At 42.4% G+C, this 23,846-nt stretch overlaps 1 protein-coding gene across 1 annotated transcript; it reads right to left on the bottom strand.

The window, feature by feature from the left end:
- Nucleotides 1-6,148: 6,148 nt before the first annotated feature.
- On the bottom strand, nt 6,149-23,082 carry LOC118658812 (zinc finger protein 177-like). The gene is made up of 6 exons (XM_036314531.1): nt 22,157-23,082; nt 19,916-20,094; nt 13,964-14,049; nt 13,194-13,320; nt 11,696-11,784; nt 6,149-11,161 (listed from the first exon to the last, which is right to left on the bottom strand). The coding sequence occupies exons 3-6, from the start codon at nt 13,994-13,996 to the stop codon at nt 10,058-10,060; spliced, it is 1,353 nt and encodes a 450-aa protein (XP_036170424.1). The 5' UTR covers nt 13,997-14,049; nt 19,916-20,094; nt 22,157-23,082; the 3' UTR covers nt 6,149-10,057.
- Between the last annotated feature and the right edge of the window lie 764 nt (nt 23,083-23,846).

The following is a 23,846-nucleotide window of genomic DNA, read 5'->3' as shown; positions in this document are numbered from 1 at the left end:
ATTTTATGTGGTTATGACAACATTTCTTTGAGCTATTTTACCTCATTTACTCCATTTTTCAGAGAAAGAGGTTGAGATTGAGAGGGACTCTAACCTGACACTGAACCCACAGTCCTGAGCTAGCACAACTTTCCTGTAACAGTGCTGAGATTTTCAACTTCAAGAATAGGAAGCTAGATTTGAAAGCCAGTTTGTTCAGGTGATTCATTTTAATATATTACATAGATAACTCTTAGATGTTGCTCCAGTCTTTGCCTTTTTTCTTCCTTCCTTTTTTTCCCCTTTCTTCCTTTCTTCTTCACTCTCTTTTACTGTATCTTTATTTCACATCATTGTAGTTTTAAGATACCCCAAGATCCTAAAAAAGGTAATAATGAATACACTAGAATAAGACTTGAGTCAAGTGGTTTATCTTTGGGGGAGGTTTATCTCTGGAGGTGCCATCAGGAATAGTAGTTACATGTTGTGGACTGTAGAGAAGAGTGTTGACAGAATTGTGTTTGCAGTGAAGGGTGAAGTAGTAAGATCTGTTAAAATTGGTCAGCACTGCTCCCATGTTTTCTGAGACCCTCTCCGTATTGGCATCGCACACCAGCCTGACTGCCATGGTCAGCACCAGGTGGAACTTACTTTTCCCAATACATGGTGGCAGAGGTGACAGGGACTCATGCCCCCAGGGACAGCTCTTGATGGAGAGACGTGGGGTATAACATTATCCTTCACACCTTAGCTGAGATAATTCTGAAGTTTGAATCTTGTGCCACTTTCCAGAATTTCCTTTCAGGATGAAAACTCAGCTTACTCGCTGTGGGAAATGACACACGGTAAATTTTATTGGCTGTATTTTCTACCCTGTATCACATCTCCTCTGCCTAACTCATGTTCCATGTTCCTTGCTTCTTCCAATAAAGTTGCTTGTGCATGAATCCTTGGCTCAGCTGTGCACTGGCACAACGGCACATAGGGGCTCAAACACTGCGAGGATTTCCTTTCAGATGATCAGCTTTATTTTCTTAGACTGGGGAACCGCTGCTCTCACTACTGGTAGCTTCACTACTTAATAGAAACTAGATTTATTTAAGCTCCTATGTGTAAAAAAAAAAAAATTCTGATCAGCACAGGCATGTCTTCTTTCCACGTTGGGCAATCTGTGATGAGGAGTCAATGTTACTGGCAGCCGCTTCAGAACCACATTTTTATTCAACTTATCTAACCTATTTTTACTGATTATTTACTATCTGTCAGTCATTACTTTAGGCTCAACTGCTACAGGATCAAGAGAATCAGGGGTATGAGAAGGAGCAGGCTGCCATATTAAAACCAATGGTCTTCATAAACCTCATTGAGAAAGTTACATTTGTGAAGATGGTGAATGATTCAGGTGAACGCACATCTGGAGAAACAGTGCCCCAGGCAGAGGGCAAGGTTAATACCAAGACCCTGAGGTGGGAGGTTGTCTGAGGCAATGTGGCTGCAGCAGAGCCATTGGGGTGCATAGCAGCTAAGAGGAAGGCAGGCATCTGAGTGACTGAGGACTCATTGCAGGGGTTTATTTAGTTTTTGTTAATCCTCGCCTGAGAATATTTTTTCCTTGATTTTTAGAGAGTGGAAGGGAGAGAGGGAGGGAGTGAGGGAGAGAGAGGAAAAAGAGAGAAAATCATTGATGTGAGGGAGATACATCAATTGGTTGCCTCCTGCACACACCCTACTGGGGCCAGGATTGCACCTGCAACCCTGGTACCTGCGTTTGTCTCAGAATTGAACCCAAGACCCTTCGGTGTGCGGACCAACAGTGTGGTTTGGGCAGACACATGACATGATCTAACCTAGGATTTTAAAAATAATTATGGCTGCTGGGTTGAGCATGGATTGTAGGGTGTGAGGCAGCCCACTTGGAGCTGACATACTATCCTGGTGTGATGCAGGTAGCTAGGGCCAAGGGGGGGATAATAGTGTAAGGGTTGGGAAGCAGTCAGTTAGGCTACATTTTAAAGGTAGAAGCAGGAGGATGTGGATGTGAGAGAAAGAGAGAAACCAAGAATGTCTCTAGGGTTGGAGGCCTGAACAACTGAGGAATGTAATTGCATCCATTGAGACAGAGAGGGCGATGAGTGGAGCAAATTTGGAAGGAAAGGAAACATTAGAAGTTCAGGTTTTGAAATGTTCAAATTGAGACATTCCAAATTGAGAAATATAAGGTTCCACTTACATTAGATAACTACAGCAGTCAAATTCATTAGACAGAGAAGTTAACATAGATTACCAGGAGATGGGAGGAAGGAGAATGGGGAGTTAGTATTTAATAGGTACCAATTTTTGTTTGGGGAAGATGAAAAATATCTGGAGATGGATGGTCATGATGGTTGCACAACAATGTAAATGTACTTAAAGCATGGAACCGTACACTTAAAAATAGTTAAAATGGTAAATTTTAGGTTATGTATATTGTACCACAGTGAAAAGTATGGAGATGTTTGTTTGAAATTTCAGTAGAGTCTGCAGTTTGTGGTCTGTACTGAAGGTAAAAATTGAAAGGTTATAGACATATTTAGCTTTGAGGCCTGGAAGATGGCTGAGATCCTCAAAGGAACAAGTGTGAATATGCAAGACCATGGACAGGACACGGGGGCACCCTGGGAGAGGAGGAACTTGCAAGAGAGACTGGGCAGGAGAGCCCAGTGACTCAGCAGGAAGGTTGCCCTGAAATCTAAGTGGAGAGAGTTTATCAGTGAAGATGCTAGCAAATCTTTTCAGGAAGAAAAGGTGTGAACTCTTTACGAGGCATGTGTCCTTCCACACAGAGCCAGAGTCGTGCACTGCAAACATAGAGACCATTTGGTCAGAGGAACCTTAGGTTTTGTTGAACATGTTTTACTCCCAATGCCATGGAAGTCTGGCAGAGGTCCAGGTGTTATAAAAAAGCTTCCATGAACATTTTATAAGGCAACCTTTAGATTATTTCCCTAGTCTCTTCCAGTGACTACCACCTTTCCATAACTAGGAAGGAAACAGACACATAGGTGACAGCCCAGGTGATCTTTGCCAGAGACCAATTCCAACATGTCATAATTTTAAGAGTTTCATCAAAAGGTTGATGAGACTTGGGGACTCAACAGGGTTGAGTCACACATGTAGTCACCTGTTGGGAATGGCTAAAGGCATTTCCCCAAACCTGAATAGGAAACTGATTGTGGCTGCCAGACAGTTAAAGGGCATCTTAATCTACATGTTATTGCCTCCTACTGGCCAAGAACTTGAACAGCCGTAGGCTAATTCCCCCATTCTGACAATGCTTCTGTACCCTTTGAAACCTTACCCTTTGAAGTGTGTTATCTCCACCTTGCCTTAGGACAAATTGTGTTAATAAAAGCAAGGGTCCTAGACAGGGAGGGAGTATTCAGTTCCTTTAGCTGAAGGTCCTCTGACCCCTAATGCCTTTCAAAATTGTATCTCGTCTCCGGACTCTTTATTAGTCTCTGGATTCCTATGTCATCTACGCACAGCCCCTTTCCCAGATTCCTGAACCCTTCTTGATGCTGGGACATGAACCCTGGCATAGATCTTGTCTTTGTTTCTTATCTACTCTCATATGGAATGATTTATGCAAACCCCAGAAGTTCTGGATTTATTACTTGTCTAGTTATCTAAAATTTAGCTATCAGTGGGGCTGCTTCATAGTGAGTGATATTTGGGTAAAAAAATCACTGTCCTTGAAAAACACGGGTTTGAAGTATGGGTGTCCATCCTATCTAATAAAAGAGAAACATGGTAATTGGTGTACAACCGCTACCCTTCCCATTGGCTAATCAGCGAGATATGCAAATTAACTGCCAGACAAGATGGCGGCCGGCAGCCAGGCAGCTTGAAACTAACATGAGGCTTGCTTGCTTCAGTGACGGAGGACTCCAACGTTCCCGCCTGCGCTGCAGGCCTCTGACCTGCAACTCTAAGCTACTATGTAACAAATATAGAAGCTAAACAAAACCTCAGAAACCTCCTTTAGTTGCCGGGCAGGATCGCAACATTGTAAACAAAGGCCAGAAACCACTTTCAGCAGTGGAGGCCTAAGAGCTGGAGCCAAGCCTCAAAGCTAAAGCTGGCCCAGAATAAAAAAGAAAAAAAGAAAAAAAGGAGCAGTTGGGAGCTTCCGTCACCCACCAGCCTGAAAACAGCCCTCAGCCCCTCACCCAGGCTGGCCAGGCACCCCAGTGGGGACCCCCACCCTGATCCAGGACACCCTTCAGGGCAAACCAGCCAGCCCCACCCATGCACCAGGCCTCTACCCTATATAGTAAAAGGGTAATATGCCTCCCAGCACCGGGATCAGTGGAGCCGCGAGGCCTCCCGGCCCCGGGATCAGTGTGACAGGGGGCAGCGCCCAAACCTCGATCGCCCTGCGGCTGTGTGTGTGACAGGGTGCGGCGCCCCAACTGCCCTCCCACCCCCCATGGGCCCTGCTCTGTGTGTGACGGGGTAGAGCCATAACCTCCCCATCGGCCCTGCCCTGAGTGTGAGAGTGGTGGTGCCCCAACCCTCTGATCGGCCCTGCTCTGTGGGTGATAGAGGGCGGTGCCCCAACCCCTTGATGGGCCCTGCTCTGTGTGTGACAGGGTACAGAGCCCCAACCCCCTGATTGGCCCTGCTCTGTGCATGATGGGGTGGCGCCGCAACCTCCCCATCAACCCTGCCTTGAGTGTGACAGGGGACGGTGCCCCAACCTCCCAGTCGGCCCTACCCTGAGCATGACTGAGGGTGGCATCGCAACCTCCTGATCCGCCCTGCTCTGTGCATGACAGGGGGCGGTGCCCCAACTCCCCAATCGGCCCTGCTCTGAGCCCGACCAGGGGCTGCACCTAGGGATTGGGCCTGCCCTCTGCCACCCGGGAGCAGGCCTAAGCCAGCAGGTCATTATCTCCCGAGGGGTCCCAGACTGTGAGAGGGCACAGGCCGGGCTGAGGAACCCCCCTCCCCCCGAGTGCACAAATTTTTGTGCACCGGGCCTCTAGTTTATATATAATACCTGTACTGTTTTCAGTTTTTGGTTAGGAGTCTGTGGATGTGAAGAGCTGACTGTATGCACTGATCTATACCATTTTATATAGGGAACTTGAGCATCCACAGAGTTTTGACTGCACAGAGGGTTGGTGCCTATAACCCCTGCATTGTTCAAGGGTCAACTGTAATTATATAACATAGACTTTTTAGAAGACTGATCCTTTTATTTTATACAATAAATATATACTGAGAACCTACAATGTTTTAGGGACTAGAAACATGGTTGTGAAGTAGTCTCTGTTGTCATATAGGTTACTCTCCAGTGAAGAGTAAAATAAAGAGGTGAATCAATAAATACAGTTTAATTGTGAAAGAAGCTATGGAAACAAAGTAATGTAAGGCAGGGAATCAAACAGATATTTCTATGAACACTCATGTTTACAGCAGCAATACTGACAATAAATAAAAAGTGTAAGTAACCCAAGTACCCATCAGTGGGTGAATGGATAAACAAAATGTGGTATGAACATAAAACAGAATATTATTCAGCCTTAAAAATGAAATTCTTACACATGTATAATGTGGATGAAAATATGTTAAATAAAATGGGACCGTCCCAAAACAACAAATATTGTATAATTCCACTTATATGAGGTACCAATAGTAGTAAAATTCATGGAGATAAGAAATAGAGTGGTGATTGGCAGGGACTAGAAGAAGGGAGGAACTGGGGAGCTCATGTTTAATGGGTAGAGTTTCAATTGGGAAGAGGAAAAAATTCTGGAGATGGATGGTGGTGATGGTTGTACAACAAAGTGAATGTTCTTTAAAAAAAAAAGTATGTTTTTACTAAGTTCAGAGAGAGAAAGGGAGAGATAGAAACGTGGATAGGCTGTGTCCTGCACGCCCTCTACTGGGAATCAAGCCCACAACCTGGGCTATGTGCCCTGACTGGGAATCAAACCAGCAACCTCCTGGTTCATGGGTCAATGCTCAACCACTGAACCTCATTGGCTGGGCTGAATGTTCTTGATGTCAAATCAATAGAACTGTATGCCTGAAAATGGTTAAAATAGTGTATTTTACTAGTATGTTATGTATATTTAGCCACAATAAAAAAGATGCAATAGAACAACAGAGCAAGACTGTGAGATTTCTTTCAGATAATATTTTTAATATCATTATAAAATAGTAGACGATGGCTGGGATTTTTTAGAAAAAAATTTTAGCATTAGTTCTCAAGAGTCTATTAGCATTTCTAATCCATGACAATATTGACATTCTGGTCTATATAATTATTTGTGAGTAGCTGTCTCATGTTCTGTGAGATTTTTAAGAGGTTCCTGTGGACTACCCACTAGATGCCAACTCTGTACTGTTACAACCAGAAACATCTCCAGACATTGCCAATTGTCCTGTAGGGGCAAACTCAGCCTCATTGAGAACCACTGGAAACAAATGCATGGGTGCCAGAGTTAATGGTGTAGCTTTTACAGTGATGGTAATAAAAGGAAAAGCAACATTTTAGGGAGGAAAAATGTCAGTTTAATTTTGAGTTGAGGGGTCTACAGGACCTATTATCTCAGAGGTCAATTATATTGGTCTGGTGTCCATCCGTCTGCATGGGTGGCAGTGTAAATAAAGTAATTGTATAGAATGAGAAGAAGTTGCTGCTTCGGGAATTGGCAGTTCGACAAGCTGATGCTTGGCTGAATCTCACCCAGGATTCTTCAGTTCTCAGTTATAGGGCCTCATTGGAAACTATATGCTCTCATTGGAAACTATGCCATCACAACATTAACCACCACTGTCATTCAATAATTATTTGTATAATTATTCCATCTCTTCTGAATGTTCCAGGGAATTTACACTATCACTTTTTCCTTCCTTATCCAGTTTTTCCCCAAAGTTTGCATGCAATATGATCATGTCTAATGTCATAGGAATCTTCTACATCCTCCTATCTTTCAATGAAAATGAAACATTTTTCTTTGGGTACTGTTCCAAATTTTTTGATATTGCGGCTATTAATGAGAAAACCACAGTCCTAAAATGGGGTCACTTGTGTTAAGACCTTGATAGTTAGACTTTGCAGTTCCCTTCTCCCAAAAGAAGATGGCTTGGCTTAAAATACCTCCCCCCTTTTTTGCTAATGACTCATTTGCCTCACCCTTTCCCCTAATAAAACCTCCACTTGCACAACCCTTCTGGTTGTTGGATGGGATGCTGGCTGATTCCTTTATCACTCAATAAAGCCTATTAGTTCTTCAAATTTACTTGGTGGATTTAAAAAAAAATAGGTCTATACTTTCCATTTCCACTCTCTTCAACTCATCTGGCATCTTTCTGCCTCCATCACATTTGTTCTCGTTGAGGTCAGCAGTGACATCATGTACCCAAGAAATACTAAGGGATATTTTCAAAATGCTTGATTCTACAGTAGCAATGTCACTAATGAAATTGCAATGTCTCTTTCTAGAAATAGGGACCTCTCTCATTCACTTCATTTTTTTTTTTTCCTATCTGATTCTGAGGACTAGGGTCCTTGTAACATTTAACACATCCCTCAGGAAGAAATTCCTAACTCTGAAACCAACAAGAAAAAAATTGAGATGCTCTAAATTAAATTACAACACCAGAGAATGAGAGAAAAAGACAAAATAGTTAGCCTGTTAATAGCTCTGGGCCAGCTCTGACAAAAGGCTGCCCCCATTCCTGTCTGTCTGTTGGAACTTTAGATTAACTTCCACATGGCTATTTCCACTACTAAACAAATGAGAGAATATCCAGGCACCATTGAACCCCAGGAGCTTCCACTTATCTATGCATGCACTTTCCAATCTGTTGCCCACAGCCAATCCACAGGAGTGCACACTTCCTTGCTGATTCTGTGCCTATCCCACAACTGGCCCAGGACTATAAAGTAGATTTATCCATTTTAGCATTTTATGTGTTGGTTCCCTCTCTAAAGACATACATTTTTTGGTGAACTACTTGAGGGTAAGTTGTGTGGACCCTAAGAAAGAAGATACCTACTAAGAAGGGCTCCTGGTGGCTTAACTGGGCTTAATTTTTTAAACAGAGCCTAGCAGCCATTTCTATACAGAGTCTTCTCACACAAACCACACTTTAGGGAGAAGCCTACATTAAGCTGCCTGCCTCTGCACTGGACTGCCTTCCTGCGCTGTGTTTCTGCAAGCCAGTCCTCACAGAGGAATTCCTGGAGTCCTATTTCAACCAATAAGACTGAGGTTTTCCCATCCAATAGGAGCTGTGCAGCCATATTCATCAACATCTTCACTGACCAATCAGAATAGCTCCCTTGGGACCAGTCAGGGCAGTGCTTTTTAGACCAGTCAAACTGCAAGGATTTGGAGTCCTCCTTTGCATGAGGGCGGATTAATCAAGGACCAGGGACAGGGACTTCTGTCTATGTAAGTCAAGTCCTCTCTGCCTCTGGGAGGACACTTCCCCATTCCCCTGAAGACAAGACTTGCGATGTTTCTCTCATCGATGTTTCTAACTCTCTGTCCCTCTCCCTTCCTCTCTGTAAAAAACCAATAAAATAATTTTTTTAAAAAAATGACAAGACTTGCTGGAGCTAAAACTTGGAAAGTGTCTCACTGGAGCAGAGCTGAGCATACCAGCACAGGGGCTGAGTGAGGTAGAACAGAGCAGGACAGAGCTGCCTAGCCAGAGCAGGGCCTTGCCCCAGGGCCACCTAGCCCCAGAGCCTCTAAACAGCCATGCTGTCCTGCTGCTTCATAATTGAGGTATAACAGTAGTAAGGTATTCCACAGCTGTGCTATTTCACAATGGAGCTGTTTTGTACTAAATAAATTTTCCTTCTTTGCTATACCCCAAACTGGGAATTCCTATTGGCATAATGGTATCAGCAACCATTGGTTGACCAGGAGATAAGGTTTGTAACGATACAGATTTAATAAACAGAGTAAGGTTTATCTATCAGATAAATCTATTATACCTGATGATTACAGAATATACATTGTTTTCAACTATACTTGAAGGATTCATAAAACCTGGCCACATATGAGATCTATCAATTGAGAGTGAAATCTGTTGTAACAGAATCTTCCCACAAGAGTGGTTTAAACCAGTTTGGAGCTTTTGTTTTGTTTTTTTTTTCATGTTACATGAAGTCCAGAAACAAGCAACCCAGGGTTGGTACAGCCAAATACTATTGTATTTCCTTGCTGTATAATCAGTAGCCTATGACTGCCATCCTTTTGGTTTATTTCCTAAGAAAGAAGAAGAGATAAGATAAATGGAAAATGTTATGAGAAAATACCAGATGAGATGCTCCCATTTCATGGGTTTCTTTTTAAAACCCAGGAGCAGCTCTCACTCTTTCTCATTGGCCAGGGCTGTGGGCTCATGGGCACTCATAGCTACAAGGAAAGCTAGATAATTCCTTAACAAACTGTCCACACTGCCAACCTGAACACAATTGTAGTTCTGTTACTTTAAGGAAGGGAGCAATGAATATGGAACAGCAACTGGTTCTATCTGACACATTAGGCCACAAAGCAAATCTCCAACCATTTTCTATCTGAGTATATGTAATTTAGAATCTATATCATGAAGACCATATATTGAGTGCACAATAAAATTAAATTAGAACTCTATAACTAAAAAATAATTAAAATATGCAGTTTTCACACTAAAATACATTTCTAAATCCAAGAATCTTGTATAGATCCAAGACATCTTGATGAGAATTGGACAATATTAAGTACTAAATTACAATGAAAACATTATCGATCAAAACTTCTGTGATGTAAATCAAGGGAAATTTAGAATGCTACATTACATTTAATACTCAATTAATGAGTTGTCAAACTTTAAGGATGAAACACTCACTGATAAAGACAATCACAGAACTGTAACACTTACAAGGTTGCTCCCTGTATAAGGTTAAGTCGAGAGTTGTGCCTAAAGGCTTTCACCATTGGTCACAATGAGGTTTCTCTCCAGTGTGAGTTCTAGAGTGAGGAATGAGGTGTGAAGGGCCATTTAAAGCTAGCCTGTAGTCATTTCATTCTTAAAGTTTTTGCCCGGTATGTATTCGCTTGTGCATTATAAGGTTAGTGCTGGTGCTGAATGCTTTTCCACAGTGAATACATTTATAGGGCTTTTCTCCTGTGTGAGTTCTCACATGTACCCTCAGGCAAGAGGAATTCCTAAAGGCCTTCCCACATTCTCTACATTCATAGGTTTTCTCTCCAGTGTGCATTCTCTTGTGCACAATAAGATAAGAGCCCGTGCTGAAGGATTTTCCACATTGATCACACTCATAAGGTTTCTCTCCAGTGTGAGAGCGTTGATGTTTCTTAAGGGATGACTGATCAATAAAGGCTTTCCCACAGTCGCTGCATTCATAGGGCTTCTCTCCAGTGTGGGTTCTCATATGTTTTTGGAGGGAGGAAGGAACAGTGAAAGCCTTGCCACATTCCTTACAGTCATAGGGTTTCTCTCCAGTGTGAGTTCTTTTGTGCACATTAAGATGAGAGCTCTGGCTGAAGAATTTTCCACAATGATTACATTCATAAGGCTTCTCTCCAGTGTGTGATCTCACATGTTTCTTAAGGGAAGAGTGAAAAATGAATATTTTCCCACAGTCACTACATTCATAAGGTTTCTCTGCAGTGTGAAGTCTCTCACATTTCTGAAGGGACAAGGGGCCAGTAAAAACCTTCCCATGTTTATCACATTTTAAGCTTCCCTTCTCAGTACACGAGTTTTTGTGCACTCTAAGGGAAGGTCTTTGTCCATAGTCACTGCATTCACAGAGTTTCTCTCCAATAGGGTTTTGCACATGTCCTGAAAAGGAAGAGTGTAAGCTGAAGGACAGAAGACATTGATTACACTCAGATTTCTCTCCTGTGAGAGTTCTTGAGTGTTCCCTACAGGATGACTCTAGATTGAAAACTCTGCCACAGTCAATAAATTCAGAAATGTTGTCTTCAGAGTGAGTACTCATATGACTCCTAAGAGTTAAGAAATGGTCAAAATCTTTCCTGTATTCTTTATATTTGTAGCATTTCTGTCCCTTCCAATATCTTGTACAAATAAGGTGACAGTTCTTTCTGAAGAATTTTCCATAGTGATCAAATTCCAAAGGTTTCTCACCAGGGTGAGTTGGTGCCTGTTGAATAAGGATTAAAAGGTGACCTAAAGCTTTCTTACTTTCATTACACTTATGAGAATTCGTTTCCATGTGGATTCTGCCACATATAAGAAGTCCATTATTATGACTGACATTTTTACCAATTCTATGGCATATGTACGATTTTTGCCCTAGTAATTCCTTCAATTTGAATGAGCTGAATGCTTCCCAAGCCTCACTGTATTCATTCCAATCAAAGGGCATCCTAAATACAGAGTTTCTATAATGGTGAGTAAGGAATAAATGACTTATGTATTAAATAATTAAAAACAAATCACATTTAAGTAAATGTTTATTCTTTGGTATTCTCTTTGAAGCTGCTTACTGTGAGGCAGCAAGTGTTGAGGTAGGATTGGAGATTTCTCAAATTCTGTGAGATTCATAGTCTTCCCTGAGACAGCTCTCCGCCACTTGCTTCAACTGCCTCTCCTTGTATGGGTGCTGCTGCTGTTTTAATTTACTGAAATTTACAGACTTCTCATAATATAAAAAGCCATCCCTAGTAAATCTTACCATTTTTATGCCGTTAGAAGTTTTTTCCTCAGGAACATTCTGCATAGCAATTGAATGTTTTGATTTAAGTTGAGTAGCCCAGCCTGAAACTGAAGGAGGAAAATTTTTATAACTATTGGGAGAAAAAAGTAGGGATGAAAGAAAAAATAAGGTAAATACTCTGTGGATTTGTTTTCAAATAATAACACTAAATATAGAAAGAAAAATGTGAAAGAGAAGATGAAACCAATGACCAGAGTAACTGACAGGAACAAGCAATGGAAATGGGAGGTATTTTACTTAGAAAGGATTCTGGAGGTTTGAGACAATAAGAGAGGGTATTACCTGGAAAGCAAAGTAGGGAGGACTGAACAGAAATTATTCAAGGAAATGTGAAATTGAAAGAGAAATTAAGCCCGGCTAGCAAGGCTCAATGGTTGAGTGTGGACCTATGAAGCAGGAGGTCAAGGTTCTCAGGGCATATGCCTGTGTTGGGAGCTCAATCCCCAGTGTGGGGTGTGCAGGAGGCAGCTGATCAATGATTCTTTCTCATCATCATTAGTTTCTATCTCTCTCTCCCTTTCCCTTCCTCTCTGAAATACATAAAAAAAATTTTTTTTTTTTAAAAGAAAGAGGAATTAAAAGTCTTTCTGAGATCAAATCAGAACAGGAATGAATGGAAATATGTTGAAAGAAGGAAAGCCCACAGAATCGCCTCAGCATCCTTTTCCCATACTGACATTCCGAAATGCACCACCAGTTATGGCTGCTCCACACAATGACTCCCTTCTGCTTGGGGCTCACCTGAACAGGCCCCTTGGAGAATTCTTTTCTTCCCTGGCCTCAGTTCTTACTGATCCACCTCAGTGATAAGACTGTATTTGCAGAGATGATACCCTGCTAATGAAAAAGATGTGATTTTGGAGCACTGAGAAGGAGGCAAGAAATCTTTCCATAAAACTGATTCCAATACTCTGGTCTGAAGTGGCAAGTGCAACTTTAGGAGCAGCAAAACAGATCAGATCAGAGAGCTTTCACAGGGCCCCAAAACAAATACCATATTCCATGTCTCTTATGGGACTGACCCTTGAAATCCAAGGCGAAGATCAGATATACAATGCAAATTACCTTATCTTTTAATGATAGAGAAAATCAATTCAGTGCATTTTCATGGGAAGCCATGAGACTGCCCCATAAGGGCAGGAACCACCCATTTGGGGTTCACCACATATTGTTATTCTTTTCTTATTTTAAAAAAAGATTTTTTAAATTGAGTTTTAGAGAGAGAGGGAGAGAGAGAGAAACATGGATGTGAAAGCAAAACATTGATCAGCTACCTCCTACTGGGGACCAAACCTAAAACCCAGGAATCAAACCGGCAACCTTTGGTGCATGGGAGGACACTCAAGCAACTGAGCCACACCTGGCAGAACTTGTTATTCTTTTCACAGATCCTGGAACATGATATATGATAAACTATTTGCTGTATGTAGAGATGAATAAATGAGGCCAATCTTACCCACAGAGGCCAGGTTCCTAAAGTTCTCCATCATCACATCTCTGTACAGGATTTTCTGAGCAGAGTTCAGGAGTGCCCACTCCTCCTGAGAGAAGTCCACCGCTACTTCCTCAAAGGTCACCAAGTCCTGAAACGTCACACACATTCGGCCTTAGCCAACCATTCGTCATCCACTGAGCCACAAGAATGGTGAGAGAGGCTTCCAGGACTGGGGAAGGAGGCTCAGTGCGTTGGAAGCTCAGACATGCTTTGGAAGCCTCTCATGGTCTGCCCCAGAGCTCAGTTCTTGGAACTCTCCTCTCTCACTCTCACTCCCTGGACCATCTCATTCAAGCTCATGGTTTGACCAGCTTTTCTAACACACAGTTGACTTGATATTTCCACACTTAGATTCTGAGGACTCTCAAAATCTTATTCAAGATCTAGTACAGACTGAGTGTACAACAGGATGAGAAAACATATTTGGAAAATGAACAAATGTTTCCTCTAGTGAAAAATCTCTCTTTTCCTTCATAGCACCCCACAGTATATAAAACATACTCAATCTGGAGGACTATCTGGAAAAACATTAACAAATGTTGTAGTAATAGAAGCCTTTCGTAAGGCATTTGCTCTCCCATTCTAAGAAGCCCAGAGAACTGAGGAAGCCTGAGGCCGGCCCAGTAGGACTGGGAAGCTGTGGGTCATGGGCAAGAGATGTGTTCTTTGGGGACAGCAATGTTTTGGTTTTTTTTTTTTTTTTTTTGGAAAGAGTATAATTTCCCACATACCTGTGACCAAGATGTCAGCAATCCTGCACCCATTCTTCCCTTTCTGTGTCTCCCTCCTCACCTGGCAGAGTTCTGAGCAAGCAGAGCTAGAGAAAAAGAAAGAAACCATGAGAGTCTAGGCCTGACAGTCAACAGTTACAGACCTGCAACTTCCTCACACCAGCTGCAGAGTACCCACACACACAGGCACATATACATACACACAGTTTGCTCTTAAGATTTATATCTCCCTATCCAAGAACAATTAGGAATTGGGAATATAGTATATATTTATTATTTATTTTTTTTAAACCTTTTCCTAAACTGAACCATGAAAAAATGCCTGGAGTCAGTAACAACTCAAGAGCAATGAACCCCTCTAGTGTCAAAATGCTTCTAAATGCCATTTGCCTATGAGAGAAACCAGGACTCATTTTGGAAATAGCTGAGTCCAATGTAAAACAGGAGATGTTCACGATGATCCTGGAACATCTTATACCAGAAAGCAAGGAGCCTCTCAAAGATTGATGGGGTTACCCCTTTTCCCTTTTGCAATTAATAAAGATATTATTAACTAGGGGATAATTTAAGACTACATAAATAAGCTGAAGAACTTTATAAATGAAGGACTGAGCTGACACCAGAATCAACTGATAAATCTTAACATCACAAAAGAGGCATCTGGATATCATGTGAGTTCTGACATGATGCAACAAGAAACAGCAACAACTATAGAATATTTTTGCCCCCAAAAAACACAATCTGAAAAATCCTTTAACCTAATTAACAGTTTATGGGAAAGGGGAAGAGGAGAAACCCAGGGACATGTTAAATGACATCTGAGGAAACAATTAGCCAACCCATTTTGGGGTAGAAAGAGGACAGGTGAACTGTTACTGATAAAGACACATAAACATTCACTGCAACATGTGTACCTTAAATCTTGATTCCAACAACGCCAACTGTAAAAACACATTTTGAGACATTTGGAGTGAACTGAACACAAATAGGATACATGGTATTGGTAAAGAGAAAAGCAGCCCCTGACATTCAGGATTTAACAACAGCAACAGAGACAGGGCCACTCTGTAATCACGTCTGAGCACAGACAAAACATAAACATTATCCAGGCCTCAAAAAGGATCTTGCCTTGGCCAATTTTGGTCAGTAATTAGAGTGTTGCCCCGGGGACCAAATGGGTTTGATTCCCTGTTAAGGGCACATACCTGGGTTGTGGGTTCCATCCCGGCTGTGGTGGGGGGCGAGAGCAGGAGGCAACTCTCTCTCTCTCTCTCTCTCTCTCTCTCCGCCAACTCCTCCCTTCCTTCCACTCTGTCTGAAAATCAGTGGGGAAAAAAAAATCCCCTGGTGAGGATTAAAAAAAAAATTCTTGGGGTACACTCGTTGAAAATTGCTGCTCTCTCTATATAAACTGAATAGCCCTAAAATAATTTTAAAAAATGAACAAGATGGTGATGGTTGCATGATATTGTGAATATAATTAATGCCACTGAATTGTGTGTTTTAAAATGGTTATAATGACAAATTTTATGTTATAGATTTATCATAATAAAAATGTAAAAAATTAAATAATCTAGACTGTGCTGAACCCTTCAGAGAGGCTCCAGGTCTCTCCAGCCCCAAATAACTCACTGCCCAAAGAGAAAACACCAGAAACTGAGGTTTTAAAAGTCAGTTCTGCTATTCAAAAAGAGAATTCCAATCTGACTCCAAATATTCCAGGTATTGGACACACTTATGAAGATTCTGGCTACTTACACTATACTTCAATATACTTGGTTTCCTATGATTGCCTATTACTAATATTAGTAGAGGCAATAATATCTTATACAATTTACAAGGCAATAATTAGGTAATTGCTCAATTAATACTTGACAAAGGAGGCAAGAGCATATAATGGAATAAAGACAGTCTCTTCAATAAATGGTGTTTGGAAAATTGGACAGGTACATGCAAAAAAATGAAACTAGACCACCAACTTACACCATATACAAGAATAAACTCAAAATTGATAAAAGACTTAAATGTAAGTTGTGAAACCATAAAAATCTTAGAAGAAACCATAGGCAGCAAAATCTCAGACATCTCTCGTAGCAATATCTTTACCAATACATTTCCTAGGGCAGTGGTCGGCAAACTGTGGCTCGCGATTCACATGCGGGTCTTTGGCCCCTTGAGTGTGGCTCTTTCACAAAATGCCACGTGTGGGAGCGCACGTACAGTGCGATTGAAACTTCGAGGCCCATGCGCAGAAGTCGGTTTTTGGCCTGGGCGAGGCTATTTTGAAGAAGTACTGTTGATATTTGGCTCTGTTGACTAATGAGTTTGCTGACCACTGTCCTAGGGCAAAGGAAAATAAGAAGAAAATAAACAAATGGATTGCATAAAAATAAAAAGCTTCTGCACAGAAAAAGAAACCATCAACAAAATGAAAGAGCATGGGAGAACATATTTGCCAATGATATATCCGATAAGGAGTTAATTTCCAAAATATATAAGGGAATTCATACAACTTAACAAAAGGAAGACAAACAATCCAATAAAAAAAATGGGCAAAGGATCTAAATAGACACTTCTCCAAAGTGGACATTTAGAATGCCAAGAGACATATGAAAAAATGCTCAGTCACTGATTATCCAAGAGATGCAAATTAAAACGACAATGAGGCATCACCTCACACCTGTCAGAATGGCTATCATCAACAAATCAACAAATGACAAGTGTTAGGGAGGATGTGGGAAAAAGGGAACCCTAGTACGTGTTGTGTTGGTGGGAATGCAGACTGGTGCAGCCACTGTGGAAAACAATATGGAGTTTCCTCAAAAAATTAAACATGGAAGTGAAATAAGCCAGTCAGAGAAAGATAAGTATAATATGATCTCACTCAAAAGTGGAATCCAGTGAATAAAATAAACTGATGAACAAAATAGATTCATAGACACAGAAGGATGGAACAGACTGTCAAATCTGAGGGAAGGCAGGGAGGGTGTGTGTGTGCGTGAAGAGATCAACCAAAGAACTTGTATGCATATATGCATAACCCATGGACACAGACAATAGGGTGTTGAAGGCCTGGGGCTGGGGTCGGGGGTGGGCTAGAAGAGGTCAATAGGGGAAAAAAGGGGACATATGTAATACTTTTAACAATAAAGATAAAAAAAAAAAAGAATCACATATGCCTTTTCCCTCACTTTGAAGAACTTTTCCCCACTGTCTTCAGCACTTCTCTTTGTTCCACCTGAAAGATCAGACCAGGTGTGCGTAGTTGATGTCTTCCTCTCACTGAAAGATCCTTCATGTTAAGAACATGGAAAGGGATAGCAAATACTTTCATAAATCACGGGCCAAGATTCTGCTCTTCAGGGATATCAAATACTGTTGGTTATAACTTGAGAAACAACAAAATTTTCATGTAACTCTACCATACCAGTAAACTTCCAAATGACACTAAAACTTTCAAAAGCAAACACATACTCTCTCTCTCTCAATATACTTAAAAAGGGTTGCTGGTATTTACCCAGGCTCAAACTTGTATATACATTTTTGAGGTCTTAAGCCTTTTATCCATAGAGAAAATAAAACTAGTACAATGAACAAATCTTCATTTTCATGAGAAAGCCGCTTGAGAGTAAGGTCTGTAAGAGCAGAAACAATGCCTTCTCTGTCTACCGGGGCATTCCCATTAATCAGCAGAGTGCCTGTAATAGAGTCACTTAAGAAATATTTGTTCCAGAAAAAATTTAAATGAAGAAATGGTACCAGTCCTACCTACTGCAACCAGATTCTCATAGTTCCCCAGCACCACATCTCTGTATAGATTTCTCTGAGTTTAAACTAGCAAAGTCCATTCCTCCTGGTTGAATTCCAAAGCTACATCCTCAAAGGTCACTGTCACAAATGTTCTAGCATCAGGCAATTGCCTCGATCAACATTCACTGGAGAAAGAGGGAGACCCTATGCCTGACAGGGTTCCATGTTTTCCCATCATCATCTCCCCCATGGCTCAATGGTCCTCATGTCCCTTCTCTCTACTTGGACATATTCACTAGTAATCTCATTCAGTCACACAGCTTTAAGAGCATTTCTTTCACCTGAATGAATGTAATTATCTCCCACAACTAGACTGTGACCCCTTCTGGTCTTATTTTTCTCTATTGACAGGATTTAGCATAGTCCTGAACATACATCTTTCCTTTGTGTGTCCTCAGAATCACAAATTCTGAGTAGGCATGTCCACTCTCTGTGTATCATAACAAAATTAGAGCACACACTTAGAGCACAGAATCAGACTAAACTAGTAAATACTGGGATAACAGTATCATTTCCCTATGTAATCTGTCAACCACATGAGAAGCCCTGAGACCTGAGAAAATTAAACTGGGGACTCAGTCCCTTAGCAGGTCCTATTTGTATTAAGAAGCTCCATTCTAGCCCTAGCTGGTTTGACTGAGTGGATAGAGCGTTGGCCTGTGGACTGACGGGTCCTGGGTTCAATTCCAGTCAAGGGCACATGCTCAGGTTACAGGCTTGATCCCTAGTAGGGGGCGTGCAGTAGGCAGCCAATCAATGATTCTCTCTCATCACTGATATTTCTCTCTCTCTCCCCCTCTCTCTTCCATCCTGAAATCAATAAAAAAATATATATTTTTAAAAAGAAGCTCCATCCCACTAGAAGGAAACATGTCTACCTAGTAGGAAGAAGTATGTGTTTTAATAAAGGAATACATTTCCTATTTACCTGAGAATAATGTGTCAGGCATCCAGTGATAATCTTTTTCCCCTTGCGCTTCTCTTAATGAAGACAGAAAAAGTCTGAAAAAAGACAACCTTGAGAAGAAATGAAATCTGAAAACTTAGGCTGCCCCCCGATTGATGTTTCTCTCTCATCAATGTTTCTATCTTCTATCCCCACCCCTTCCTCTCTTTCTAAAAAAAAATCAGTAAAAATATAAAAACAAACAAACTTAGATTGCCTAGTTTCCACATTCACAAACCTGGAAGCACCATTTCACACTAATTCTAAATGGATGGACACACACATACACATTTGGATGGATGGATAGACAAACACATACACATACACATACAGCTCCCATAAAATGCCCAAGCAGCCCATCTTATCTGAAATCAGAAAAGTAGTTTTGGATTTAATAAATAAGAGGAAGAATTTAATAATCCCATTTTACAGATAAAGAAATTAAAATCCAGGGAGGCAGAGTTGTTTGCCAACAATGATAAAACTCATCAAATGATTAAGCAGAACCTCTCTTATAAAAATACTAGAGGCCTGGTGCACCAATTCGTGCACGGGTGTGGTCCCTCAGTCTGGCCAGTGATTGGGGCCGATCAGGGCTGATCGGGGCCAGTGGGGGCCGGCTGGGTTGGGGAGGACCACGGGAGGTTGGCCAGCGGGGGAAGGTTGGCTGTGGGAGTGCACTGACCACCAGGGGGCAGCTCCTGCATTGAGCGTCTGCCCCCTGGTGGTTGGTGCATGTCATAGCGACCAGTCATTCGGTCAATGGGTCGTAATGGCCACTTAGGCTTTTATATATACAGATACATACATACCCATCCTTCTCAAATCCCAGGATTTAGGCATTCTTATCTACTTAATCCCCCTCTCCTAGAAAGCCTAGAAGCAGGACTGCTTAGACCAGGGGTGGGCAAACTTTTTGACTCGAGGGCCACAATGGGTTCTTAAACTGGACCGGAGGGCCGGAACAAAAGCATGGATGGAGTGCTTGTGTGAACTAATATAAATTCAAAGTAAACATCATTACATAAAAGGGTATGGTGTTTTTTTTTTTTTTTTCAGTTTTATTCATTTCAAATGGGCCAGATCCGGCCCGCGGGCCATAGTTTGCCCACGGTTGGCTTAGACCCTGCACAAGACAACTGTTCATGGGCTAGACTAGAGTAAGATCTCTGAAAGGAACACCAACAAGGACTTACCACAAGGAGAAAGATCAATGGCCAGCATCCTGTGAGTCTGATAGAGGAACCTGCCTGAACACTTCTTGTTCCCAAAGTCTCTTTAAGAGAGTATGTTTCAAATTCAATTCCTCTTGATTAAGTAGTAATGGGAAGTCTTGCCTCATACTTTCAATCTTTAGGCAGCAGTCATTAGTCATCTGTCATCAAGCAGAAAATGAAATGATATATGTGAAAGCCACAAGAAACTCCATACTACACCATCCGAACATAAATAATAATTGCAATTTACAGAGTACCCAACGTGTGCCAGAAACATTGATAACTCATCCAATTACCACCATTGAATAGTTGAGGCAATCTTATTCAGACAGGAGTAGTAATTAGCCTAAGATGACCAATTAGGAAGTGGTGAGCTAGAGTTTGAATACATATTACTCTGTCATAAAGATTTGAGGCTCTGGACAATATTGTATAATTTTGAATTGAGTGGCTAACGTCAGTCATGCGGGTGCTGCATGCCTACATTACAGATCCCATTAAAAACCTAAACACCAAAAGTTAGGTGCTATAGACTAAATGTTAAATGTTTGTGTCTCAACCCCCTTCCCCAATTCATATATTGAAACCTAATCTCCAGTGTGATGGTATTTGGAGGTAGGGCCTTGAGGTCATGATTAGTGGGATTACTGCCCTTATAAAAGAGATCCCAGAGAACTCCCTTGCCCCTTCTGCCATGTGAGGACACAACGAGAAGACAGCCATCTATTAACCACAAAGTGGGTCCTCACCAGACACTAAATCTGCTGACACCTTGATCTTGGTTTTCCCAGCCTCTAGAATGCCCAGAAATGTGTTGTTTATAAGCCACCAATCTACCACATTTTTGTTACAGCAGCCCAATTGACCAGACATACATCCGGCAAGATTCCTTGATTGGCAGCTATTGGCTGTAATATAGTAAATGAAAGTTCAAGAATATGTTGTGATACTACAAAAGAAAAATGTATAGAAGGGAGGGTTGGAAGGAAAGCTCCTATTCACAGAGGACTGCCAGCTAAAGAATGAAGAAGGAATGACAGAATTTGAAAAAAACACATTTGTATCCCCTAATATAAAAATAGGTTAAAAAAATAAAAACAGGTTAAGGCAAAAATCAACAACTGATGCTAAAACCACTAGGTAAAAGGCTTTGGGGAACAAAGTGTCACCCACAGATTACCACAAGGGAAAATGTGGCTTAACATCACTAATGAACAGCGGGATTTAAGTGAATTTAAGCGTCTCCCAATGAGATGAAGCACACATCACCCAGGAAACTTTCAAGTCTCTAAACCTGTGTAGTACAACTTGATAGCCACAGGCTAGCTCAGCCGTGGGCAAAATACGGCCCGCGGGTCGGATCCGGCCCGTTTGAAATGAATAAAACTAAAAAAAAAAAGACCGTACCCTTTTATGTAATGATGTTTACTTTGAATTTATATTAGTTCACACAAACACTCCATCCATGCTTTTGTTCCGGCCCTCCGGTCCAGTTTAAGAACCCATTGTGGCCCTCGAGTCAAAAAGTTTGCCCACCCCTGGGCTAGCTAATGCAACTGAGGAACTGAATTTTTAACTTTATTCACTTTTAATTCCGTTTAGAAATAAAATTGATTCCTTTACTAAAAAACTTTTCAGTATGTCTGAAACATCTGAGTTTGTAAACTTATTTTTTTCAACAGTAAATTTTATAAAATCTAAATACAGATTAAGAATTTCCAATGAAAATTTAGCATCCACATGAGATGTGCTGTAAATGTAAAATACACGCTAGATTTCAATCAGTTAGTAAAAAACAAAATGTGAAAGTTCTTAAAAGCTCTATTAGCCCTGCTGGTTGAGCACCCACCCACCAACCAAGAGGTCACCAACCAAGGGGTCACGGGTTGGATTCCCAGTCAGGGCACATGCCTGGGTTTTGGGCTTGATCCCCAGGCGGGGGCGTGCAGGAGGCAGCCCATCGAGGTTTCTCTCTCATCAATGTTTCTCTTTCTCCATCCCTCTCCCTTCCTCTCTCTCTCAAATCAATAAAAACATATTTAAAAATAAATAAGAGTTCTAGTAATACTTTTATATTGACTACATTAGTTATTAATTTCACTAATCATTTTCTATTGATAACTGAGTATGCTGGGTTAAATAAATTATTGAAAATAAAGTCACATGTATTTTTAATTTTTCTAACTTGGCTTGTAAACATTTTTTAAATTACATGCATACCTTGCATTGTATTTGTATTACAGAATACTGCTCCGGATCCGACATGTACTTCACAAGAACTCCAAGAGGCAGACAAGTCAAACAAAATCACAGGAAACAGCATTGCATCAGAACGCAGACATCTTACAATACAGGGGTTGGCAAAAACAGCTTTACAGTTTCAGTACGGAAAGAGACGCGAATGTTATGATTATTACAACAGCTTTACTGACTCAAAAGAACGCCGCGGACAGCTGTAAGCCTACTTTTGACAACCCCTGTATAGCTCTCCTGGAATCTTCAACAATCAAAATTAAATTTTGAGAAATGCAGGGAAATGTTTTGGGCGTAATAAAGAGATTGGAAAACAACATGCAACGTGTGGTCTTGTGCGGATCGATGCTAGCTCCAAAAAAAAACCCCTGATTCTTCCCTCATAGATACTTTTCTGGGGAACTGGAGGAATCTGATTTTCTCGGGTGGACAATGGAGTTTCTTTCTGTTTTGGAAGGAGACAGCCCTCGTTCTTAGGAGGCGCATGTTTAAGGGGTGAAGTGAGTGTCTGCAATCTGCCCCTCACTGGCTCATCATCACAAGAATCGACATCCAGAACGACAAGCGAGACACATCGTGACCGTCAGTGAATGTAGATCAAGGGTGCACCTGCCGCTGCAGGCAGATTTCCTCCCGATGGGAATTTCTAAATGAGAACCACCCGCCCGTCCAAACCCACCGAACTCAGGGCTGGTTCCACCTCGACTTTTGCTCTCAGCGAAGTCAGCGCGCACCAGCTATTCCCCCGGAGACGCCCCGCTCAGCGCCGGGGGTTGCAGGGCTCTGCGAGCAGCCGACTCGAGACCCGAGGAGGCAGCCGCCGTTCCCCGCGGTCAGCGCGCGAGTCACAGTCTTTCATTCACCCGCGTGCACCCAGCCACCGGGAAAGGCTCCTCTCTCCCCCGGAACGCAACTTACCAAACTCAATCACCGACACCCCGGGGGGAAAATCCACGGAGGGCGCCCCGGACCCGACGGGAGTGCCGGCTGCGGGGACCGGGCACCCGAGGCCGCAGTCAGCGACGCGAAGGACGGTCTTTCCTTCTGAGGAAAGGGCGCAAACGGTGACTGACCTGGAGGCTTTGCTAAAGGGGAGGCGGCCGACCCGCCCGCCCGCAGCTGCTGCGGGGACCCCGCAGGCCGAGCCCCTCCGAGGAGGAGGAATCGCCCCGCAGCGCCCCCCGGAGGACCGAGGGGCCGAGTCAGAGCGCGCAGGGCCGGGCTAACGCGCGAGGCCAGCCCCGGTGACCCCGCCTCCCGCTACCTCAGACGCCCGCCGGCCCGCCCGCTCGCAGTTAACAGTGCCGTCGCGCGCGCACACGCCAACGTGCACACGCACGCTCGCTAGGTCTCCTTGAGCGACGTAAGGGGCGGAGCCTCGGAGGTTTGGACCAACCCGGGAATCGCCTGCCAGGAGATTGACATGAAAGGTGCGGCTGTGTTGCCCTGGCCAGTTTGGGTCAGTGGATAGAGCGTCAGCCTGCAGACTGAAGGGTCCGGGTTCGATTCTGGCCAAGGGCACATGCCCAGGTTGTGGGTTCGATCCCCAGTGGGGGTCATGTAGGAGGCAGCCAATCAGTGATTCTCTCTCATCATTGATGCTCCTATCTCTCTCCCTCTCCCTTCCTCTCTGAAATCAATAAAAATATATTTAAAA

This window comes from Myotis myotis, unplaced genomic scaffold, assembly GCF_014108235.1.
Source record: "Myotis myotis isolate mMyoMyo1 unplaced genomic scaffold, mMyoMyo1.p scaffold_m19_p_6, whole genome shotgun sequence".
NCBI lineage: Eukaryota > Metazoa > Chordata > Mammalia > Chiroptera > Vespertilionidae > Myotis > Myotis myotis.
Note: the sequence above shows the minus strand (reverse complement) of the source record. Positions and strands in the feature narration are given on the sequence as shown.

Excerpts from the sequence above, each read along its gene's own strand:
- LOC118658812 (XM_036314531.1), bottom strand. The coding sequence starts at position 13,996 with ATGGGTGCAGGATTGCTGACATCTTGGTCACAG. Across the intron at positions 13,321-13,963 it reads TGCTGACATCTTGGTCACAG|GACTTGGTGACCTTTGAGGA; the intron begins GTATGTGGGAAA and ends GTGACGTTTCAG. Across the intron at positions 11,162-11,695 it reads CTTCTAACGGCATAAAAATG|GCACCAACTCACCCTGGTGA; the intron begins GTAAGATTTACT and ends CTTATTCAACAG.